The sequence below is a fragment of the Octopus bimaculoides genome, chromosome 10 (genome assembly GCF_001194135.2).
Source record: "Octopus bimaculoides isolate UCB-OBI-ISO-001 chromosome 10, ASM119413v2, whole genome shotgun sequence".
NCBI lineage: Eukaryota > Metazoa > Mollusca > Cephalopoda > Octopoda > Octopodidae > Octopus > Octopus bimaculoides.
The window spans coordinates 6,248,475-6,272,927 of NC_068990.1; the positions used below are offsets into that span (position 1 = coordinate 6,248,475).

The following is a 24,453-nucleotide window of genomic DNA, read 5'->3' on the forward strand; positions in this document are numbered from 1 at the left end:
TATATATATATATATATATATATATATATATATATATATATATATTCTGAGTTAAAAGTCTCAATGGAAAGAAACAAACAATAAATAAAAGAATGGTAATGCCTATTAATGTCATAAAACATTAACAAAAATTATTTGCATGACATATTTTTCATAGCTTCTGTTAGTAATTTAGAAATTAATTATTTAAACTAAAATATAAACTATACAAGTATTGAAAATTGAAATTCAAAAAAAAAATTACTTCAGTTAAAACACATATGCTTATGTGCTTGAATGTGGTAAAAAGAATATAAATGTTTTAGTTAATATGTAATATTGGTCTTATGACAAATAAAAATGTGGGAATGTAATGCAGTAGTATTCGTAGTAGTGGTAGATGTAATATTGCTATTTAGTTGAAGTAGTTGCAGCAGCAACCGAAGTATTAGTAGTAATATTAGTAGTAACAATAACCAGTTCTATTATCATGAGTTTTGTCCAGCCAACAAACACTGGTATGAAATCAAATTCACAAAAAGTAACCCTGCCACTACTAACAAGAGCAGTTCAAGTGCAGTGTTCAACAGGCTACACTGATGATGACTCTAATGATGATAGCAACAATAACAACAGATGAAAATACATGATCAGTAAAGAACCAAAAGAAAAGTACTACTAACAATTTTGGTGATAGTTGTATAGAAGAGAGAGGGGGAGAGAAAAGAGAGAGGAAAAATACAGCTGGTCAAATATGACAATAGAAGTGAATCCTCTTCAGGCTGTTTTGTTCTCCTCCTCAAGCTGTTGCAAAATTTCTTTCTCCAAGTCGATGTCTTCAGCTGTCACACTATCATCCACCATATCATATTCTTGAAGTTCCTTCTGCAATTCTTTCTCCCACTGTGGCATGTCTTCTGCATCTGGAAAAAGTTTGAGGAAAAAAAAAAAAACATCAGTAATATATAGACAGCAATTCCTTGAAAGGAAAATATTCCATGTTGTAAAGAAATATGTATGAAAAGACTAACAATTAGGAATAATATATAGAATATTCAACAGAAAACAAAATAACAAGAATGTGTATATATGTCTTCCGGTCATTTTAAAATGGAGCCACATGTGAATTGTTGACAATTTTCTACCTCCATCTTTCCTTCTATTGAACTTTACTCTATTTTTGATCAGTTATACCCGATTTATCAATATCTCCTCATGTCACAGCTTTGTGATGTTCCTCTACCCTTATTTTGCGAGGGCAACATGTTTCACCTTTGTATAACCTGCCACAGCTGCATGGGATGGAGTACAAGCAGTCTTTGGTCATATTCTCTTCTATTGGTGGTTTTACTCAAAGGAGATATTTGTGAAGTGTTGTATTACTCTTGAATACTGTCCTGATGGCATATGGGTCACATATCTTATGTATCTTTTCGGAGAGGCCTTTCATACAGGGTAGACAGACTGTGGTCAGCTTAAGGGTTTCATCGTCTCTTCATAATTGGAGTGGATAGTATGCTTTTGGGATAGTTGTTGCTTAATAGATTGTTACTTAGCGTGATCATTTCTTCGTGGTGTGTATCAGGATTGCTACTTATATTCTTTGCTCAATGTTTTAAGCACTGAGCAATCCCTCTCTTTACACTGTATGGACAGTGGGAATTGAAGTAGAGGTATTGTCCAGTGAAGGCTGGATCCAGGACATCCATATACCGCAAGCCAACCTGCAATGGACTGGCATCCCGTCCAGGTGGGGAGCCTATGTACCAATGAAACTGGGAAACCGGCTTTTTATGAGCCAGGCATGGCTTGAGAAGAAACTAAAACAAATGAAAAATATATTATAATTTAAGAATAAAATTTGAAAATTTTTCCTTTCACTTCAGGTATTTCTGAGATTTGTATTGCAAAAATTGATTTCTGGTTGAAAGCGATTAATAATTTAATACCTGAAAATAGAGCCAAATTATTCTCAATTAAATATACATGCACACTAATACTCTTCCCACACATATTTGCATGTAAACTCAGCACCATCCATATACACAAATCAAATGGAAATATCTTATACCAGAAAAGTTTAAAGCTTTTTAATTAGTATTACTTCATCCACATTCATTAATACTTTCAGATAGTGAATAAATATTTACCCAATAACATAAAGAACAAACAATACAGACTCATCACAACCATTATGAAGGTATCAGATTTTCAGGACATAATTTGTAGAGCTTCCCAATGAAACAAACATATGTGATAGACTCACTAAAATGTCAGGAATAACCTGGGGATTATACAATAATCTAAGAAAACCCATCCATAAAATGTAACTGTTGTAGTAACAATATACACAAAGAATATATTCAATAATAATTCCAGTGTACTTTGATAATGCTCATAGCTTTCCTTTCAGTAACAACCAAATCCCCATTGAACCACACCTAAAGAGTGAAACAGCTGTCTTCAGATATTCTACACACACCACCCTTTGTTGAATATTGTTCCTACCTATATGCAATATGTATACGTATGCATATTACACTATAGGAATATATGATACAATGATATAAAATCAATGTAAAATATGCTATCTTAAAGATAGCATGCACACACTAGCATATATATAAATATATATTGAAAAATATTGCTATCTCTCAAATCAAGTCACTATTTCTAAAATCTCTCTAAGAGATCAATGCAGTAGTTGTACTGTCAAGTAATATTTGTAGCCACTTTAACATGGCTGTCCATTCAAGTGGACTCTACTGCGATCTTTTAACCCCAAGAGGACATCTCCTCTAGCTGGTTAATGATGCACAGCTGCAACCGATACAATTGCAAGCAGTGGAGTGAACTCCTACCATCTCCAAGCAACAGGACCAGTAGACCAGTCCTGGTTTCGGGCTATTTCTGCCACTCTCCAGTACTGGACACATCATCTGCCAGAGATGATAGCAGCTTGCTTCTGCATGCATTATATATATTTCAAGTGAACACACAGTTGCTGATTTTGCAGTGTGTATGGGCTGAATGGTTTGACTAGAGCTGGCAAACTAGAGGGCTGTGCAAAGCTCTATGATACTATTGATAGAAAAGTGATGAGTATTCAGGAATGAGATTATGTGAAGTATTTAGTGAACTCAATTTAAAAACTACAATTAGCTCTTACCTTAAAGAAGTTAATTTCCTAGGCATTAACATGAATCTTAGTACAGGCAAATATAAACCTTTTCATTAGCCAACCCATGCTAGCATGGAAAGCGGAAGTCAAACGATTAAACGATCAACAGAAGCTCTAACCATCCACCAGTAATAATCAAACATTAGTAGCTGTGTCTCCAACCTATCTTCTGATGAAGCAACCCTCAAAATGGCAGCCCCAAATTACAATACCACATTAGAAAGATCCAATTTTAAGAACAATATAATTCTTATTGATGTAGATGTAGAAAGATTTTGTGGTATAATTCTCCAGACAGAATGAAAATAACTACAAACATTGTTAACAATTTCTGAAACTTAAAGACACTCACTTCCCGCACTCATAACTATCACAAGATTGTTGATAGCAACATTGTTACAATCAGGAATAACAGCGACAATACATAGTCTGAAAGAGTCCTTTAGTCTTGCTGATGGCAAAGCTATTCTATAGTGCTGGTGCTTTGAAAAACGCACCCAGTGCATCCAATTAAGTGGTTGTAGTTAGGAGGGACAGTCATAAAAATCATACCAACACATGAGACAGCAGAGGATGATCTGGTCCTCTAATATGTTGAATCTTGTCGAACATGGAAAGCAGACATAAAATGACATGATGATGATGATGGTGATAACTTATACACATTATCATCCCCCTAGTAGGAAGGAAGGATGTAAAATGGCATTTTGACAAGATCAAACAGATTAACAGGCCACATCTTGCTCCAGTGTTTCAATTTTAGCACAGTCTCTATGGTTGGATGCCCTTCCTAATGTCACCCACGTTATAGAATGTACTGGATACTTTCTTCATGACACCAGTACCACTGAAATTGCCTTGTAATTTCCAAGAGAAAGGATAAATGAGGACCTGAGAGGTTAAAATATGATGAGCAGAGCAGGAACAGGGTTACTAATATGGAAGAGGTCCTTGGCTACTTTGCAGTTTACATGGATAGCTGGATGAAGCACCAGAACATACCCACAAGGTAACATGTCCAAGAAGGTGAATAGAAAGGAGCACCGAATCAGAAGAAACAGGGAGGATGGGTAAGGTTTCAAGATAGTGAAAAAGTGAAAGATGGATATTGACATTGGTATGGAATTTTTTAAATGTACAAATAGGGTAAATGTAGTGAATGATGGGTGTGAGTGATAAATATGAGTCAGGACATGAAGGTTAGAGTGATGGATGAAGGCCATTTAGGAGCAGCACAGAGGAGAATGAGTGATCACTGACAATGCAAAGATGGTAGTATGATATCTATTCCTAGATTCTGATTTCCATTTTCACAACAGCAGAATAAGTAGATAGGAGAATGACAAGCAGATGAATGTAGAGTAATGAGGGACAGGTTTAAAAGCTATGAGTCAAGGGAGAGTTTGAGATAGATACAAGCAAGGGCGGAGGAGTAGTATATATATATATATGTATAAATATACACATACGTAAGTGTATATATATATATATATATATATATACTTTATTTAAAAGCAGCAGAAATATAACAAAAAAAACGTTACTCTGAGTTTCACGTTCCCGTTCATCGGACAGTTTTTTCTCCATTTCTAACAAAACTGTCCGATGAACGGGAACGTGAAACTCAGAGTAACGGTTTTTTTGTTATATTTCTGCTGCTTTTAAATAAAGCATATTACTCTACCTCTGGTATTTGAGTACTCTTTTTTCCACCTTGTTGCACATTTCATGTGCTTACTCCGGTATATATATATATATATATATATATATATATATATACACACACACACACACACATATATGCAAAAATATATATAGTCATATGAAGGTTATAGCAAGTCATACAAAACTGGGAATAATTTTTTAACTGACAAAATGCACATACTGGTAGAATATCTGCAGCAACCCTTCTTCCTGTTCTTCTTCACTGTAAGCAAATAATGGTTTCATGCAAAAGCAGTATGCTGCCATTGAATTCTTGACAAAGAAGGCTAGCAAGCTGTTTGACATCCACAGAAGGCTACACGTTGCTTATAGAGACAACATCACTGACAAGAGCAATGAACACAAATAGGTGAAGCTTAAAGAAAGAGGAAATTAGCATTGACGACAAACCATGCAGTGGGAGACCATCGACTACAACTACTGACACAGATCACCAGCAACTGGATGATTTGATTCACAGGTAAAGATGAGTCAGAATCCATGAGCTCGTGCCACCTGAACTGTGGTTACAGAGCATTACAGAAGATGATGAAAGTCTTTGGGTATTGGAAAGTGTACTTTGGTAGTTGATGCCAGATTTGAAGGAAAGAAGAAAGGAAGTCTGCTTTGATCTGCTGAAAGCATTCGAAGCCAATGAAGATGTGACCCCTCCCCCCATTGCCATCTAGTGACGGGATGAAATGTAAGTGAATCATTATGACCATGAAGTAAAGGCTCAGTCCCTGGAATGATATCACATCTCTTTTCCAAGGTCCAAGAAATTCAAAAGCCAGCAAGCAGCGGAGGCATGGTGACTGTTTGAGGGGACAACAAGGGAGTTGTCTTTTCTGGAATGTGGCTAAACAGTGAGTTGTACACTGAGACACTCAAAGGTCTTAGAGAAACTGCAAGGATGAAGAAACTGAACAACAAACGGAACATCATCCCCATTCACCATTACAAAGCATGAACACATATCTTTGACAAGAAATCAGGAGATTGGCAAATTGAGCTGGTCAATAATTCTGCATCCACTGTACAGCCAGGATATGGTATATGGTACCCTCCAACTTCCACCTATTTGGGTCAATGAAAAATAGTCTTCAAGGACAACAATTTGATGACACAAATGAGGTGAAAGTGGTCGTGAAAAAGTAAATACAACAGGGCACACCTATATATTTCTGAAGAGGATTCAAAAGTTAGGTTCAGTGATGGTGCAAATGCATCACTTGTGATGGAGATATGTTTAATAGTACTTTTGTACAGAGAAAGAATCACTCTATCAATATCATTTAATAAGAAATTCATGCCCAATACTTTTGGGAAAACGCTTATGTACATACAAATATATATACACACATGCACACAAAAATATGCAAACATACACGTGTGTATGTATGTACACACATACACACACACACTCTCTCTTCGGCACACCAATAAATGTAATGCAACAAATGTATATGCCACATATAGAATTTGAAGAGCAGCTCCACACTACATGCAATTAAGTGGAGAATAGTTGAGGAATCCATGCCATATGTTAATGGATCCAACAAATGCAACTTATGCATAGCAGGAAGATCTCATATTCTTCTTAAATCCAGCAATTCCAACACACTGCTTAATTCCAGAGCAGGTGTAAACACATGAACAGGTTTCTTTTATTGACATGGAGGACACCACCCACACTAGATTGAGTTGCTGTCTTGCAGACTTCAACAAATTTTCAACTGTTTTGTTCTATACCAATTGTATTTAATGTGCTTTCTGCAATCAGAGAGGCTGAGGATCTTAGTTTTCTTCATTTCATTTCTTTTTTCTTGTTTCATTTTATTGCACCAACCTTCTACATGTTTTTACCATATTTTTTTCTTATTTTCCCACTGTCCAGCATCCTTGGTTTTTTAAATATATATAATGCATAAACAGAGCCTGAAAGATTGCTTGGAGATGTGTGGCATATTTTTAAAATATGCCTGTTCAAGTATCATAAAAGCATGAAACTATAGCAACTTGCTGAGGCAATCACAAAAAGCTGTCAAGACCAAATGCCCGGGAAAACTAACAAAATGGGTCTTGTTTCATCAGAACAATTCTTCAGCACAAAAGTTCTTGGTTTCAATGGCTGCTGTTTGTGACTGTGGCTTTGAACTGGTTGATCCTCCCCCTTGTTCTCCTAATTAGGCCCCATCTGACTACCATTTGTTCCCCAACATGAAAAAGCACTTGGTTGGGAACCAGTGTTGCAGTGATGATGACATCATATCTGCTGTTGATGACTTTTCTGACCAACAGGATGAAAGCTTCTTCATCAATTTGTTTTTTTATATATTTTCTACAATCCTGGTTTCCCTTTCTTACTTCTCTTTTTTGCATGGGAGAGTCTCAGGTTGTTTTCAGTCTCTGAAAGTGCCTCCTCACTTTCGTTGAGTTGTCTGTTTAAGTGATTTGAGATCACTTAAATGAATTCTCCTGTCTCTAAGAAAAATGGAATAGATTTAATGCATATGGCTTGTATTAACTTAAATTCTTTGTTTCATGTCATTATCTTCGCTTCAGATTAATGTTGCTTCAGGATCATTTTTGAACCAACTTCCAACCAGTTTTGTAGAAATTTAGGCTGATGTTGGTTTGTTTACATCCTCATAACTTAATAGTCAGAAGAGACAGATAAGCTTAGAAAAAATTGTGTGTGTGTGTGTGTTTATATGTGTGTGTGTTTATATGTGTGTGTGTGTGTGTGTATGTGTGTGTGTGTGTGCGCGTATATATATATATATATATATATATATATATATATATATATATACATGTGTGTGTATATATATAAATGTGAATAAAAATCTAAATTGAAAGAATGAAAGAGGTAAAATCCAGGATACATATGTCTCCTAGCTAGCAGAACCTTGGAAGTAATAATTATTGTACAAGGGATACTCCACTAGCTACTAATCAGGCCGAAGATACCTTAGTTAAATGAAGGTTACATTGTCATCAAGAGATCCGAAGTTGACTCACAGGATATGTGACTTAAAATGAGTCGTGTAGCTGGAGAAACGGGTGAAAAAACAAAAGAGAAAAACATATGTATGAAGAAATAAAATATGGGAGTAGGCAATAGTCTAAAGTTGTTAAGAATAATGAAAAGGAGAGGGGGAAGAAAGGGGGGAATTTTGATTAGATTGAAGCTGATTAAGGGAAGGTCATTGTGAATGTAAGCTGGGGTCGTTTACTATGTCAATGGTAAATAAGTAAATATATTGTCATACCCAAGTATAAATAGAATCAGAGAAAAGAAAAAAAGAAGAATTTTTAGAAGTAAAATTGTCAGGAGAAAAAAAGGAAGACCATATTTAGGAGTGAGAGTAAGGTGGATTTGCTAGAAGAAAGGGGGAAAGAGGAGAGCGGAGATGAATTTATCAGTCATTATTTTTATATCTGTAACTTTGATAGGTTTCGGCCAGTATTGACCCAGGCCATGTCTAACTTAATAGCACCATATTATTAATATTATACATATATATATATATATAATACAAAGAATATATATGCATGTATACCCACATATATGTACATACTTACATCTACATGTGTATATAGATGCATATCAGGGTACAGGACGTTAGAACAATGAACTACAGATAACGGAACGAACACATAGGAAAACAGATAGCCACTTGGAAGTAATCCTTCATCAGCTGCCTCTATTCTAACTAGACGTTTCGAAGATAGTATATATATATATATATATATATAATACAAAATGGGATAAGAACGCAAAACATCCAGACAGGTGATACAAGAAAGGGACAACAAAACATCCAGATAGATGATACAAAGAAAACAAGGACAGGTCAAAATTATATATATGCACACAAATATCGAATGATGAGAATGATTGCAACACCACATTGGTGGATAGATTTTCTTTATTGTGTATTAAGGCTACCTTTCATTTCATGTTAAGAAGAATATCTTAATATCCTAACAATATATATGTATGTATGTATGTATGTATGTATATGTGAAGATTTGTATGTTTTGCTTTATGTATGTATTCTCATGCATATAGTTGCATATCTAAAAATGCTCATATATATTTAAATGATAAACTTCTGGAAAGTTTTACAGATTTTTACAGTTCCGGTGATAGATTGGATCTGTAGTCTTCAAATTAGCTTTCTTCTTTCTGGTTTTGAGAAGCCTAATTTCTCAAGATTGGTATCTAGGCAGTGTGTTTACATATCCCAGGGCTCCAATAATTACAGGTATAAACCTGAACTTGTTATCTGGATAGAGTAACTGCAGATTTCTCAATAGTTCAGTGTAGGTGTTCTCTTTTTCACTGATCTTCAGCTTTATGTTAACATCCACTGGGCAGCTAATTTCCACAACTGTGCACAGTTTCTCTTCTCTATTCCAAATCATTATATCAGGTCTGTTGTGCTTACATTTGATTGAGGTCTTCACTGAGACATTCCACCAGTATTCCTTTTTACCATGGGTGGCTATGGCTTCTACCATACTGTGGGTTCTTATTTCTTTGTCCTTGGGGTTATACTTCCGACAGATTTCATTACAGAGTGTCCTAGCTACAACATGTATGCATGTATCATCCTGTATTGTGTAAGCATCAAATAAAGATGTGAATTCTCCATTCTTGTTTTTGTTGTTATATACTCTGAAAGTCTTGAAATTCTTCTAAGCTCGATTTGGATTTACTTATCATACACAGGAAATTTCTTTGAATGTTAACTCTATTTGAATTTATTGGTATCTGATTGTTTCATGTAGTTAACCAAGTTCACTTAACCACTGAGTGATTTCCAGATATCTGCCTTCATTTATGAATCCCTTTTTCTTATTATTATATACTCAATTATTCTCTTTGTATACAAGTGCTTATGGCAGATTATCTATGAAATGGAAAAATCTTTAAAGGGCATATCCCTACCACCTCCAAAGGGATATATGAAAATCTTATTGATAAGAATAATTTACTTATTCACTGAATGAGATAGTGTATGTACCACCATAAAATAACTTCTGAAGCCCTATAAAATAACTATAAAATAACTTTTGAGGCAAAGTTATTTAATATTAACTTAATAGTGAAGGAAATAGATGAAGATTTCCAAGTGGAAGATCAGACAGGACCTTACATGCCCCAAACCCCCAGAATAAACTTAAAGGACTGTAAACTTAACTTTACTATCAATCAACAAGTTAAACTAATTTGTCCCGCCAAATTGGATATTGGTAAAAGTGGTAAATTTATTTTTGATAAGAATATTCCTAAGCTCTAAGGAGTCTATAGATATGAATAACTTTAAGCATAAGAATTATGAGAGAACATCTAATTTTAGAATTTGAATAAAGAATTACAAACATGTTGATAATGTTAATATTACGAAAAAAGTCTTATGTAAATAATAGAAAGGCTAAATCAAGGAATATTATCTGGTGTAATACACCATTCACATCTTACATAATTACTAATATCCCTTGGAAATTCTTTGCAGCACAGGACAAATATTTTCCCACCTTCAAGTAAATATAGAAAATTATTTAATCATCGTAAAGTAAAATTTCCCTATTCAACCATCAGAAATTTGGTTGAAATTATAGCAGCACAAAAGAAAAGTAAAATTAGACACTATCTTAATTCAAAATTGGGAAACAAGAGTAGGACTAATAGGATCGATTGTGAGAGAAACTCTAATGCTAATTTTCCTGAACTAGTTTATATCTCTAGGTATGATAATGATAATAATAATAGTAGTAGTAGTAGTAGTAGCAGTAGTAGTAGTAGTAGTAGTAGTAGTAGTAATAGCAGTAGTAGTGACAATAATGATAATAATGATTTCAAATTTTGGCACAAGGGAGGGAATAAGCTGATTACATCAACCCCAGAGATCAGCTAGTACTTATTTCATCGACCCCCAAGAGGATAAAAGACAAAGTCAACTTCAGTGGAATTTGAACTCAAAATGAACAGATGGGCAGAATGTCATTAAGCATTTTGCCTGGTATGCTAATGATTCTGCCAACTCACTGCCTTAGATAATGATGATGATGATGATCATCATCATCATCATCATCATCGTTTAACGTCCGCTTTCCATGCTAGCATGGGTTGGACGATTTGACTGAGGACCGGTGAAACCGGATGGCAACACCAGGCTCCAGTCCGATTTGGCAGAGTTTCTACAGCTGGATGCCCTTCCTAACGCCAACCACTCAGAGAGTGTAGTGGGTGCTTTTACGTGTCACCCGCACGAAAACGGCCACGCTCGAAATGGTGTCTTTTATGTGCCACCCACACAAGCCAGTCCAGGGGCACTGGCAACGATCTCGCTCGAAAATCCTACAGGAGCCAGTCAGGCGGTACTGGCAACGGCCACGCTCAAAATGGTGCATCTCATGTGCCACCCGCACAAGAACCAGTCCAGGGGCACTGGCAACGATCTTACTTGGCTTGCCGGGTCTTCTCACGCACAGCCCATGATGATGATGATAATAATAATAATAACAGTAATAATAATGGTAATGGTGAAAATAGTAATAGTACTAATGATGATAATAAAGGTAGTAATAATCTTGACTCTATGTACACATAAATAATAATTTTGATCCAAATTTAGTTGAAATAACTCATCATGCTTTTGATACTTTAGATGATGGTACTTCCAATGATAGACCCTTTAAGATATCACCTAATAATAATATTGATTATAATACTGCTAATAATCTTGTTTTAACAACTAATTCTGGAAGCAGAGTCAATACTAATTCTCTTAACCAGGAGTGCTATATGTGAGTGAATAAACACCTTTGTAATTTCAAAAACAAACTTATGTGTCCTTCAGAAAACTACTGTTTAAAGAAGAATATGATATATCAATGTATTGTAACTGTAGGTATCATTACATAGGTTCTACTACCATCTGGAAATGTAGATTACATAACCATTCTTCTTCATTCAAGTTTAGGAGACTATGTGATTTTATGAATTTTAGTAAATGCATTTGGGATTTGAAAGACAAGAACATTAACTACAATATAATGTTGTCCATTACTAATTATGCTCCATCACTAATACTAATAACTTTAAATGTGAAATTTGCCTAAAGGAAATGTATATTCACTTCACAATTAAAATTAATAAATTGTAAAACCAGCCATATGATGAAATGTTTCCATAAGCATAGAAAAACTTAAGCTAAAAGCATGTGATTATTATAAAATGAACTTCTTAACCACACAGCAATACCTGTGCCTCCATATAAACATGTACACAAACACACACACACATGTAAATCATCATCATCATCCTTTAACCTTTGCTTTCCATGCTGGCATGGGTCGGATGGTTTGACCAGGGCTGGCCAGCTGCAGAACTGCACCAGGTTCCAGTATGATTCGGCTTGGTTTTTATGGCTGGATACCCTTCCTAATTCCAACCACTTTACAGAGTGTGCCAGGGGTTTTTATGTGGCATCAGCATGGGAGTTATTATGTGGTGTCTGCACAAGTGCTTTCCATGTGGCACTGGCACAGGGCTCTTGCAGACCAATCCTCTTTGGCAGGGATGGATGGGTGGCATTAACTCTTTAGCTGTGGAGGATAGGTCTTCTTGAGTATAGCAAGGTGCCAGACATCTTGGTCCCTTAATAATCCCCTCTATCAGGTTCAGTGACATGAGATCATCTTTCAGTACTTTATCCCATGTCTTCCTGGGTCTCCTTTGAGATACCAGAACTTCTTTATGGAGCTGTTGACATCCATCAGCAACATATGACCAAACCAGTGCAGCCTTCTGTCTTGAACACTGCATCTAATTCCTCTTATGCCTAACTTTTTTCTCAACACATTCGTACTTAGTGTGCACATGTACACTTACATTACACATCCAGTGGAGCACACTAGCCTCATTCCACTCTACCCTTCACATGTCCTCTGCATTCAGAGCCCACATCTTACTACCATGTAAAATTGCTGTTGATATACATACGCCATACAATCTTCCTTTCACTTGAAGAGAGAGAGAGCTTTGGTTGCCAACAGAAGTAAAAGCTACCTGAATTCTCTTCACCCTTTTCTTATTCTAGTTATTACACTTTCTAAACACCCTCCCCTACTATTAATTTGGTTTCATGAAACATATGTAGCCTAGATTTTATCTACTCCATTCCCTAAATAGGGATCTTTATTTGTATACACAGCAACCCTAGTTGCTAACTGTGAACAACAAAATAACTTTTTTCAGCTTATCAAACTTCGATGTGGGGAAAATTTACAACCTTCTATGTCAATAAACCACTTATAGTTCCTGAAAGTTGTTTTTTTATACACTTCTAAGGACTGCTTACTAACTTCCTACACCTTGATCCTTGGATCTTACCTTTACATATATTTATATATATATTTACATGTGTATGTGTGTGTGTGTGTGTGTGTGTGTGTGTGTGTGTGTATGCATGCATGTGTGTGTGTGTATATATATATATATATATATATATATATGCAAATATCTATTTACACACAGACACACTTGTGTGTGTGTGTGTGTGTATCTGCAAAAGAGAGAAATGAAAAATGCAATTGCACACTACGTACTTTTCCTAAGTGGATAAAAAAAAAATCATATTATGAGTTATTAAAACTACTTCATAGTTAATGAAGCTCACCTGTTCGTCAGGTGCAAACTACCAGGTACTCAATTGTTTGTCAAAATAATCATCCAAGGATTATGAGATAGAAAGAAGATACACACTTAGTCAACCATAGTGGTAAGTCGTTTCAGTAAACAGGCAATCACATGTTTCCTTCATAGAATACACGACACAGAAGCAGGTGTTGTCTCAAGAATACAATTCATTATCCACATCATTAACTTTATGGTATGCAGTATATACGAGGTGATAATGGTTTACAATCCTCAAAGCGGTTGAACCCAGAGAAGAAACATATCAAGTGGACACTATGCCAAAGAATTTTTGAACACACAAGAAGAGAGCATTTGTAAATTAGAGTAGATAAAATGAGTAACAAAGAATAACAAAAGAAGGATTTAGAAAAAATATGTTAATAGCAAAAGTCATTAATAATAAAAACACAAATAAAATAAACTAAAATAACATAGAAACATATATACACAAATACATACAAACGTGTGTGTGTATGAATAAATAGTATCAAAAGTCATTGAGCATAAAAGCAGAATTAAAGTAAAACAATAGAAATTAAATAAATACCATGCGTAAGAAACAATAAAAAATCAACTCATATATATACATATATACATATATATGTGTGCAAAAAATAAGTAAGAATAAAAAAAAGAAAAGAAAAGAAAACAGAAGGAAAAATAACATATAAGATATAAAATACAATGAAAAATAAAAGTATATCTGACAGAGAAGTGTACATAACTGAGGGAAGAAGCAAAATATTTAAGAGCAAGCTATAAGGAGAAAGATACAAGAGACTAACAGTGAAATCTGAAACTAAAGCTGGTAGAATGTCCTTTATCTAAAAGAATTTCTGAGTTAAGGAGGAGTACAGTACATTATTCAAACAGTTGATTGTCTGATGTGTGATATTGTATAGTTGTTCCAACTTCTCACATACTTAGCAATTTAAGTTGCTTCTGAACTGGAGTTGTATAGCATCTGTAATCAGGGTTACTTTTTCACTTTTGATTTCGACGAAATGTATTTGATGTATTAATAAATTTTTATTCACTGATCATGGTTTCCTTTGAGCATTTTATATTTGCCTATGTGAGATGCTAACTAGCCATGGACCATGACAGGGATGCTGTCAATAAAGTGAAAGTCGGCAATGAGTATAGCAAAGAATTTAGTATACAGGAAAGGAGTTCACCAAGGACCAGTTCTCAGCTCTCTCTTGTTAACCATAATCCCCAAGCCATAACAGAGGAATTTAAGATTGGTAGCCCTTGGGAGCTCCTCTACACTAATGACCTTGTTCTTATTGCTGAATCACTACAAGAACTAAAGAAATTTCAGGTATGGAAGCAAGGTCTGGAATCTAAGGGCCTTAGAGTTAATTTAGCAAAGATCAAAGTCCTATTATGTAGGAAAACAGACAAATCACTGACCCTTTCGGGGAGATGGCCCTGCCCGATATATAGAAAAAGTATTGGTAGAAACTCCATGTGGTATACCCTTTGCAAGCTATGGATACATAAGAGGTGCAGTAGTATCATAGGAAGGTCAACAGACAAAGTAGTCTTTGTGTGTGGCAGATGTGCAGGTACAATAAACACTAGGAATGTACAGAAAATAGATTCCATCAAATGTCCAGGTGGATCCTTAGAAGTAGTATTTAGTTTCCGTTACCTAGGCAACCAAGTTAGCAGCAGAGGAGGAAGCTCTGAGTAAGGATAGACTAGGCAAAGTTCAAAGAGCTGCTACCTTTGTTGGTAACAAAGGGCCTCTCCCTCAAGATGAAAAGCAGATTGTATGATCCCTGTGTGTGAACAGCTATGCTACATGGCAGTGAAACATGGACTGTGACTACGGGGGACTTCAATGCCATAGCAACCACCCTTGCCATCTTGTCCAGTTTTAGGCTTCCTCTCTTCTCAAACCAACTCTCCCAATCTCTCCTTTCACCTGTCCCCTCCACGTTTTCCTCGGTCTACCTCTCTTTCTCAGTCCATTTACCTCAAACTCAAGCACCCTCCTCAGAACATGCTCCTCATCCCTCCTCAACACATGCCCATACCACCACACTCCATTCACCCTTGCCAGCTATTCCACTGATTCCTCCAGCCCCAGCATCCCCATCAAATCCTCAGTCCTCCTCTTATCAAACAGCTTCACACCACACATTTCTCTCAGTCCTTCCCAAAATTGTCATCTCTCTCCCCATCAGACACCATGTCCCATACAGCATTGCAGCTCTCCTGCCACAAAGTGTAAATGATTTAAGAAGAAAATTAGGTACAAGAGGCATCAGATGTTGTGTGCAAGAGAGAAGATTGTACTCGTATGGTCATGTGAGGCATATGGATGAAGACATCTGCATCAAGAAGTGGCAGTCTCTAACTGTGGAGGGAAACAATGGAAGGGGTAGGCCCAGGAAAATGTGGGATGAAGTGGTGCAAAAGGATCTTCAGGTATTGAGCCTCTCTGAGGAGATGACAAGGGATTGAGACTTCTGGTGATTTGCTGTACTTGAGAAGACACATCAAGCTAAGTAAAATTGTGGCCATCCATACATATAGACATGTACAATCTGACCATTACTCCCTTCCTCCTCATACACACATAATTCTGTCCTCTGGCAAAACTCACCCACAACCATCTCCCCCACCCCTCACTTGTTATCTCTAAATATTTCTCAACACACTCTTATGGCACATCTCTGTCCCATTTGTGCTACTTATACTCTACCCCCACTGTTCCTTGTGGGCAGGCCCTACCTCACTCTGTTGCCACCCAAAATCCTCCTAATGATACTCACTTCTCAAGTAAATGCATTCATATGCTGTCCTTTGCCTACCTTGGCTTTGGTTTTACATTTGATGTTGTGCCCAAATTCTCAGGGAATAGCTGTTTTTCTATAAGTATCCTACAAACTAAGCTACAGAAGAAAATAAAAACCTAAATGGAATTTATAACTTCTTGAAATGAATACACAACATGCACATATACTAATAGAAGCAGAATCTTCTTGAATCAGTCCTCTAAGTTTTCCACTGTTAATTATTCCATTGATTATTTGATGTGTTTGAATAATCAGGAACAAGAAACTTACAAGGAATCAAAAAGCTTCGGTTTCTTATAAAATATACAAACTCTACTGTATGTATCAAGTATTTTTCTTCGTATGTATGTAAACACAAACGTTCATCAATCCACACACACAAACACACATTCACTTTCACTTTCTCTCTCTCTCTCTCTAACACACACACACACACAATCTTTTATGTATTATTTCTTTACTACCCACAAGGGGCTACACACAGAGGGGAAAAACAAGGACAGACAAAAGGATTAAGTTACATCGACCCCAGTGCATAACTGGTACTTAATTTGTCGACCCCGAAAGGATGAAAGGCAAAGTCGACCTCGGCGGAATTTGAACTCAGAACGTAACAGCAGACGAAATACTGCTAAGCATTTCGCCTGGCGTGCTAACATCTCTGCCAGTTCACTGCCTTTCTTTTTTAATGTATGCATTTATGCAAATGTGGAAGGACATAAAATGTAAATAACAAATGTCACTTTAACTGACATCTCTGTTGCCACCCAAAAACTTTCTAATGATATTCACTTCTCAAGTTAATGCTTTCACATGCTGTGTTTTGTCTGCCTTTGCTTTGGTTCTATATTTGATGTTATGCCCAAATCTTAAGATAATACCAAAGGAGATGAGTCTGAGTACCACCTAGCCCTCACATTTTAATTCTCTTTCCTGTAAATTTGCACTGTTAAAAAAAATTAAACATATATTTATCATTCAATCTTAGTTTATTCATTCCTAAAAGAAAAACATAAATTTTAATTCAATATACTAAAATTATTTCATTAAAATAGATTTAAAAATAGATAAATAAATGCTGCAGTTTTTGTGTGAAATTTACCATTTTTTTACATCATAAATTTAACTTTTATAAATGCTTGTTTTTTCATGTATCTTCATGTACACGTATAAGATTGCATAGCATATGTTGATTACTTACTAAGTTTTAAGGCTTCAGTTTTATAGAAGAAGCCATAAAAAGTGGTTAAAGGATGTCAGTGATAGAAGTTGAAAAAGATACAACAGAACAACAACTGAAAGGGAGTCACAGGTTCAGCTCACTGGAAATTATGGTAATGACCATACTTTGGTAATACATATTGTTTTCATTTGATTAGAAACAAGGCTAAAATTGTGCAAGAAATTCAGCATGCAATGGTGATATATCAGTGTTATTTATTTTAGTAACTTTGACTGAATTGCAAAGGTAAAGCTGGTGGATTTTGAACATAAAACAATGACAATAACAGCACTTGGTATAAATTAAGAGCTAAAATCTGCAATATTATATTATGAATATTGTTGAGATGTAAAGAGAAGCACTTAAACGAATCTCTCTCCTCTGTATATGTACATGCGCGCATGTGTGTGTGTGTGTGTGATTCTCTAATTTTCTAATTATCTCTTATTCACTACATAAGTTAGTAAAAATAGGAAGAAAATATATTTTAGAATCAACAGCTACATTGAAGAGTTCTACCTAAAAGATATCAAAACATAACATCAAACTCTTTGAAAATAACTATTCAATAGGACTGACCCAATATTGAAAGAATCACATCAAATATCCATATTTTGGTATTTGCACTAAATCAAAAATACAAGAGTAGACAGCCAATAAGTATCTTGAAAGATCATTGAATGTAGAGGCAGATTATAAAATGTCTAAGAGTCAAGAAAATGCTCAAAGGAAGTAAGGAAATGGCTCACTGTCCAGGAAGTTAGTGCAGCAGAATCTTTAGACTGCCACAAGTATATGATATGACAGAAAACGCAGAATGGTTTACCTGCATTGCTGGCTTCATTAGTTTTGACGGAAAGCTGTTGCATTTCCTTGCGCAAGTCTTCATCATCAATCGTGCTGTTGGCAAAGGAATCACTGATGAATTCATTATCATGAGGTGGATTTTCAATAGCCAAATCCTCATCCTTCTGGGCAGGGGCATTGGTTGTCTGGGGGGAAGTAAACATTTGTGGGGAAGACCGCTCTGCAAAAAAAAAATTTGTTTTTTTTCTCTTTAAAGTAAGATTAAAATATATTTAATTTTAGGGACAGTAGTTGGTGATGTGTGAGGGAAGAAATAAAGAAAGATAACTTAATTCCATAAACTATCAGTGATGCATAATAGAAACCAAGTATTCTAATGGGAAGTAGAAATAGGAAAAATCTGAAGATTAAAAAAAAAGATTTGTAAATAGATTTTATTTCCAAAGTCAAATAATGAGATCAAGACCACATTAAAGATCTTTTAGAAAGAAGAATTGAAAGATTGAGGAATTTTTTCACATGTGTATTTGAAGCATAGTTTGAAATATGTGTGCGTGAGTGTGTACACACACACACAACTATAGTTGGTTGAAGTGTGGGGATATTTTTAGTAAGTAGTCTAATGGGAAGTAGAAGTAGAAAATAAAATTACTAATACACTTCAATGCCTACCACATAAAACATATAGCAGAAAATGAGATATTATTGTCACATCTTTCATTGGTCAAAGAAATACATAATTCTTTTGAAAACTTTACAAGAGCATTACTCTGGTTTTCTCACAGAATTTATCAGATAGCTCATGCTCATGCCTAAGTGTGTTTTGAAATTATGATTGTTTAAATCAAACAAGCCATTTAACAGATATTTAAATTTTGATGGCTTTTCATGTATTAAGCAATGCTTATTGTTGAGTCTGCATTCTGAGATCAACTTGCTTTTGGTTCGATATTTTGTATATTATATTGTTTTTTCTATTAGACAAAAGTTTATTTTTAGGAGAAAGTCTTGAAAGATTTTGAAAGCAATGCTATATCTCTCCATTATGCAGTATTACTTTAATACATATTTAAATATTCTGTGACATTCATGCATATGTGTATGTCCAACCATATATATACATACATATATACATATATATATATATATATATATATATATATATATAAATGCAGTTGTAGGATTCATTAGAATATAGGTATTTCTATGTGTCGGATGCCAAAGAAGGCTGGGTACTGAGCTTACAATATTCAGTTGTCATTAGCTGGCTGTATGGTGCAAGCATGCATATACATATCCACAAGTCAGTTACTTATCTTGCTATGAACTTAGCAAGCTGATCAACTTAAATTCTCTACCTACCTATGTAATTGTTTGTTAAAAATCACTTGATGGCGACAGATTATTGTCATGGGGTAATTGAAGCATTTTCATTAATATGATGCTGCTGAAACAACTGTTGTAAATTTTTAAATTCCACTTGGATTCTCCTTTTATATCTTCCTATATGTTGAATGCATTCATTATACTTATATTTACAAATGTATTTACCTTCTTAGATTGATCTGACTTTGTTGATATCGCCTAAGGAAATGGTAGTTATGCAATAGTGTGAAGTTATGTAATAGCATCATTGAATAAATGATGACACTACTGAAATGTGTACAGTGATGGGTTGAGCTGTTCATTTTTCTTTCTTTACTACATGATACAACTACACAATGTGTTGCAATTATCTCATTGATACATAAATGGTTTTACAGTCGAATGGTTAGGAATATTTATGCATTCTTTTGAGGTACCCTGTTAGTCTGATATGCATGGAACAGCTACAAATTTAACTGTCAAAATCTTTTTGATCCCCACTACTTATATATATATATAACTCCATCATCATCATCATTTTCATCATCATCAGCATTTAACATCCTTTTAAATAATGATGATGATGTTGATATACAAATATATACTTGTGTGTGTGTGTGTGTGTGTGTGTGTGTGTTGTTGGACAGTATCTTCCTGGTTATGGTATATGACTGGTCATAATGTTGCTGAGTTTTGTGATGACCGTTGCACTTGGTATCACTGATAATGTCTTTAGACATGCTGATTGGATGTGAATAACCCCTTTTATGCTGGAGGTAAACATATGGTCCTAGTTTGGTTGGTTATGACTAAGACAGGAACAAAAAAATTAAAAAATGGTAAACAGTTATAACATTTTCTAGTGGGGAAAAAAGAGTTCCTTCTCATAGCATGATGCCAGTTGTGCATGATTGCATTTATGTTCCAGAATGTCTGAAGAGTCATCAATGTTGCCAAATGCAATGGCTGGTGCAAAACCATCATTAACACCCTGACCAGTTTTATGCCATAACAAGGAATATTTTGTTTGATAATATCAAAATATCAGTTTCAGATATGTGATTTTTTACTGACTTATGATCAACCGATAACATACATACACACACACGTACAGGCAGACAGACATATAGGGTTGGAACAAAAGTTTGTCAATTTTTAAGTAAATTTTAAAAATATTATTTAGATATTTGTACATATCTTTATTCAACTACCTATATCCCATTTTGTTCCACTACCTTTTGCCATCTTTGTGGCAATTTCCTGATCCCATCCACCCAGAACTTGGCATCTTTCTGGGTCATGAATTTGTCTAAGTGATTTTCACGGTCTTCCAAAGAACTAAAGGTCTTCTCATCTAGGGAACTTTGCAGGGATTGAAATGAAGGATAAACTAAAGATGCAAGCTCAGGTGAGCACTGCAGGTGTGGTACGAGATCTAAGCTAAGGTGCACTAATTTCTGCTGGGTCTACAAGAGAACATGAGGTCAAGTGTTATCCTGAAGGAAAACAACACTCTTACAATTGGCCAATTCTGGATGTTTTTCATCAATTGCCTTCTTTAATTGGTTTAAATGGGAACAATAATTATCTGAATTCAATGTTTAACATTGCAGGAGCTTGTAATACACCATGTCCTTCTGAGCTCATCAGTTACAAAGAATCATCTTCAAATACTGATTAGTAATTGGAGTGATTATAGCTAGTTCATTAATGTCATCCATTAAATATTTTTCTTTTAAATAATGAGGTACCCAAACACCATAATTATCCATACATTCAAGTGTTTTATAACACTCGTGAGATATGTAAAGTATTTCTGAAATGTCTCAAGTCATGTGATCAGGATTATTTTTAATTAGCATTTTGATTTGGTCGTCACTTATGACAGGAGGCCTGCTGGAATGTTCATGATCTTCCAGATCAAACTTTTGACACCTCACCTAGTAAATCACTTATGAACAGTCTTCTCAGCTATGACAAGCTTAAGAGGGTAAAGGGTAAAGACCCCCTTCGGCCATGAATGACCATGAGGTTGCATCTAGCAAGTTACCCTTCAAGGTTCAAGTCTGAGCAAGGTTGTTTATGGAAGACCACCAGGCACGCATGCATATCGGCCTCCCCTCTCCATGCCACTGTTGTTATTCAAGGGAAAGGCAACGGCCGAAACCATGTTGCAACTTATTTCTATAACTGAGTGAACTGGAGCAATGTGAAATAAAATGTCTTGCTCAAGAACACAACACACAACCTGGTGCAGGAATCGAACTCACTACCTCATGATTGTGAACCTGACATTCTAACCATTGAGCCATGCAACACCATTTCCATAAACTGCACATTTGCTTTTGCCATTTTTGTAGTGTTTTTTTTTTCCTTTTCCAGAAATAAAAGAGCATCAAATGGCTAAGATGTATCTCATTTTCATCCATTTTCACTTTTAGCTTAAAAAACAGTATAAATAAAGTATCCACACAGTAATCATATAGAAAGATGTGTTGAAATGTCACCTTTCAGAAAATATATATACATCATGTGCTTCTGTCAGGTGAGAAACAAAATCATGTGTTTAAATGCCACCAGTTAAAAAACACTATGAACTTTTGTTCCAACCCAATATATATATATATATATATATATATATATATACACACACACACATGCACAGATAGCGAGAGAGAGAGAGAGAGAGAGAGGGAGGGAGAGAGAAAGAAAGAGAGAGAGATAAAGCGCATCCTTTGTTTTGTTAATCATTGAATTCTTCCTACATGGGTAGTCTCTAAGAAATAAAGTTTAATAGTTGGGATGTAGATAAAAGCAATAGTAAATGGTTACATTTTGAATTTCAGCAAAGTGTTGCATATTTTCATTTTTCTGCACACAGATTGGATTTGCAGAATATGAGTTAGATGATCACCTTCTTTGCCTAAAACCCCAATAGCACAGACAATAACACTTAATAATATAACCAAGAGTATGTAATGAATTTATAATCTGGGTGGAGAAGCTGTTGCTTTTAAAGCAGGTGACCATAAATATTCTCTTTTTCATTAATATTAAATGAAATGATCATATCAGAATGGAATTTAACCCTGACCCAATTCTCCCCAACTGCAATATTATTTTCCTTTCTGTTCCACATTGCTATTAGTTATGTCCCACATAAATACATTAGACTGCTTGTGTTTGCCTTTAGAAACTGTGAATAAGGTCTTCTACCAATATTTCTTGTGTTATTATGTATGAATATACTCAAAATTGTTCTTATATTTTCTCAAGGACTTGAAAAATAAGATGTAGATATGGCTGTGTAGTTACAAAGTGAACTTTGTAACCATGTAGTTCCAAATTCATTCAATTGCATGGCACCTTGGGTAAGTGTCTTCTACTTTAATCAAAGATTAAAGGCACAATCTCATTAATCTAAGAGTGTCTGAAAAAGTCATGGTTACCATCTTGTCTTCCAGATGCAGTAAGTAAAAAAAATCATAAATTTGCATTTGAGATGACATTGTACATTGTTTATATATTTGTATGCAAATATAAATATAACTGCATGAAAAGTGTTGTCTTATATATCATTAAATCAAATCAACAACCCAATTTCTTTTTCGAAACAGAATCCTAAGGGAAAATAGTGACGGCTAATACATCCTTTTATTTCCATTCTGTGAAAAATATCTTGTTTCTTTCTTGCTTCCTCTCTCTCTCTCTCTCTCTCTCTCACACACACACACACACACACACACAAGTTACCTTCCTCTCTTGCCTTTTCTACCTACACAATATGTTACAACTGACACCATTTCTCAAACTTATCATAGCATGCACATTTTCTTCCAGATATCAGTGTCTTCACTTTTCTGTTCACAGTTTATAACAAGTGTTCATTGACCCCAAATGAATAGGGTTTCCATCACATTTCCTTCCTTTATGTTACTTTGAGAATGCTCCTCCTCATATTTTATGATAATTATGTTGCTTCTTGAATGACTCAAAAATAAGAGACAGGCATGTCTGTGTGGTTGTAAAGTTCACTTACTATTCACCCCATGTCACTTTGTGGCACCTTACAGTTCTGATATAGCCTCAAGCTAATTACATACATACATACACATAGGCACAGGCATGGCTGTGTGGTACACATGGCTCTGGGTTCAGTCCCGCTGACACTTTGGACAGGTGTCTTTACATAGTCAAAGCCTTGTCAGTGGATTTGGTAGACAGATACTGAAAGAAGCCCAGTGTGTGTGTGTGTGTACGTCTGTGCATGTGTATGTGTGTGTGTGCGCTTGTCCTCATACTTAACAGTTTAATAAAAAAGAGACCAAGTGTCCAAGAAACCAAGTATCAGGCTTAAAAAAAAAGTACTGGGGTCGATTCATATGACTAAAAATTCTCCAAGGCAGTACCCCAGCATGGCCACAGTCCAATGACTGAGACATGTAAAACATAGAAAATTTAAAAGATAAAAACACGAGCAGAATATAAAGCATTGCTGCTCAGGCTGGAAAATAGCTATAAATTCATTCTCAGTGAGGAATTGTTCTCAAAGCTTATTTGGCTTTTTTAAAACCCTGCTGATAGATAAAATGTTATGTTTTATGTATGAAATGAAATTGTTATCCAATTCGTTTTACGCATTCTGGTGTCTAATGCAGTGCTCCGCATG

The 24,453-nt window shown here is 35.3% G+C and overlaps 1 protein-coding gene across 2 annotated transcripts in view; it reads right to left on the bottom strand.

Annotated features, from left to right (window-relative positions):
* Window positions 1-36: 36 nt before the first annotated feature.
* Window positions 37-24,453, bottom strand: part of LOC106882330 (synapse-associated protein 1) — a 66,480-nt gene continuing 42,063 nt past the window's right edge. Inside the window, exons 6-7 of one of the 2 annotated variants that reach the window (XM_052971019.1) lie at window positions 18,439-18,639; window positions 39-902 (exon numbers count right to left, since the gene is read on the bottom strand). In XM_052971019.1, the coding sequence (XP_052826979.1) occupies window positions 757-902; window positions 18,439-18,639 (347 nt within the window). In that variant the 3' untranslated portion in view covers window positions 39-756. Of the gene's footprint in view, window positions 903-18,438; window positions 18,640-24,453 lie in introns of both variants that reach the window. The other variant, XM_052971020.1, reaches the window with a different exon arrangement.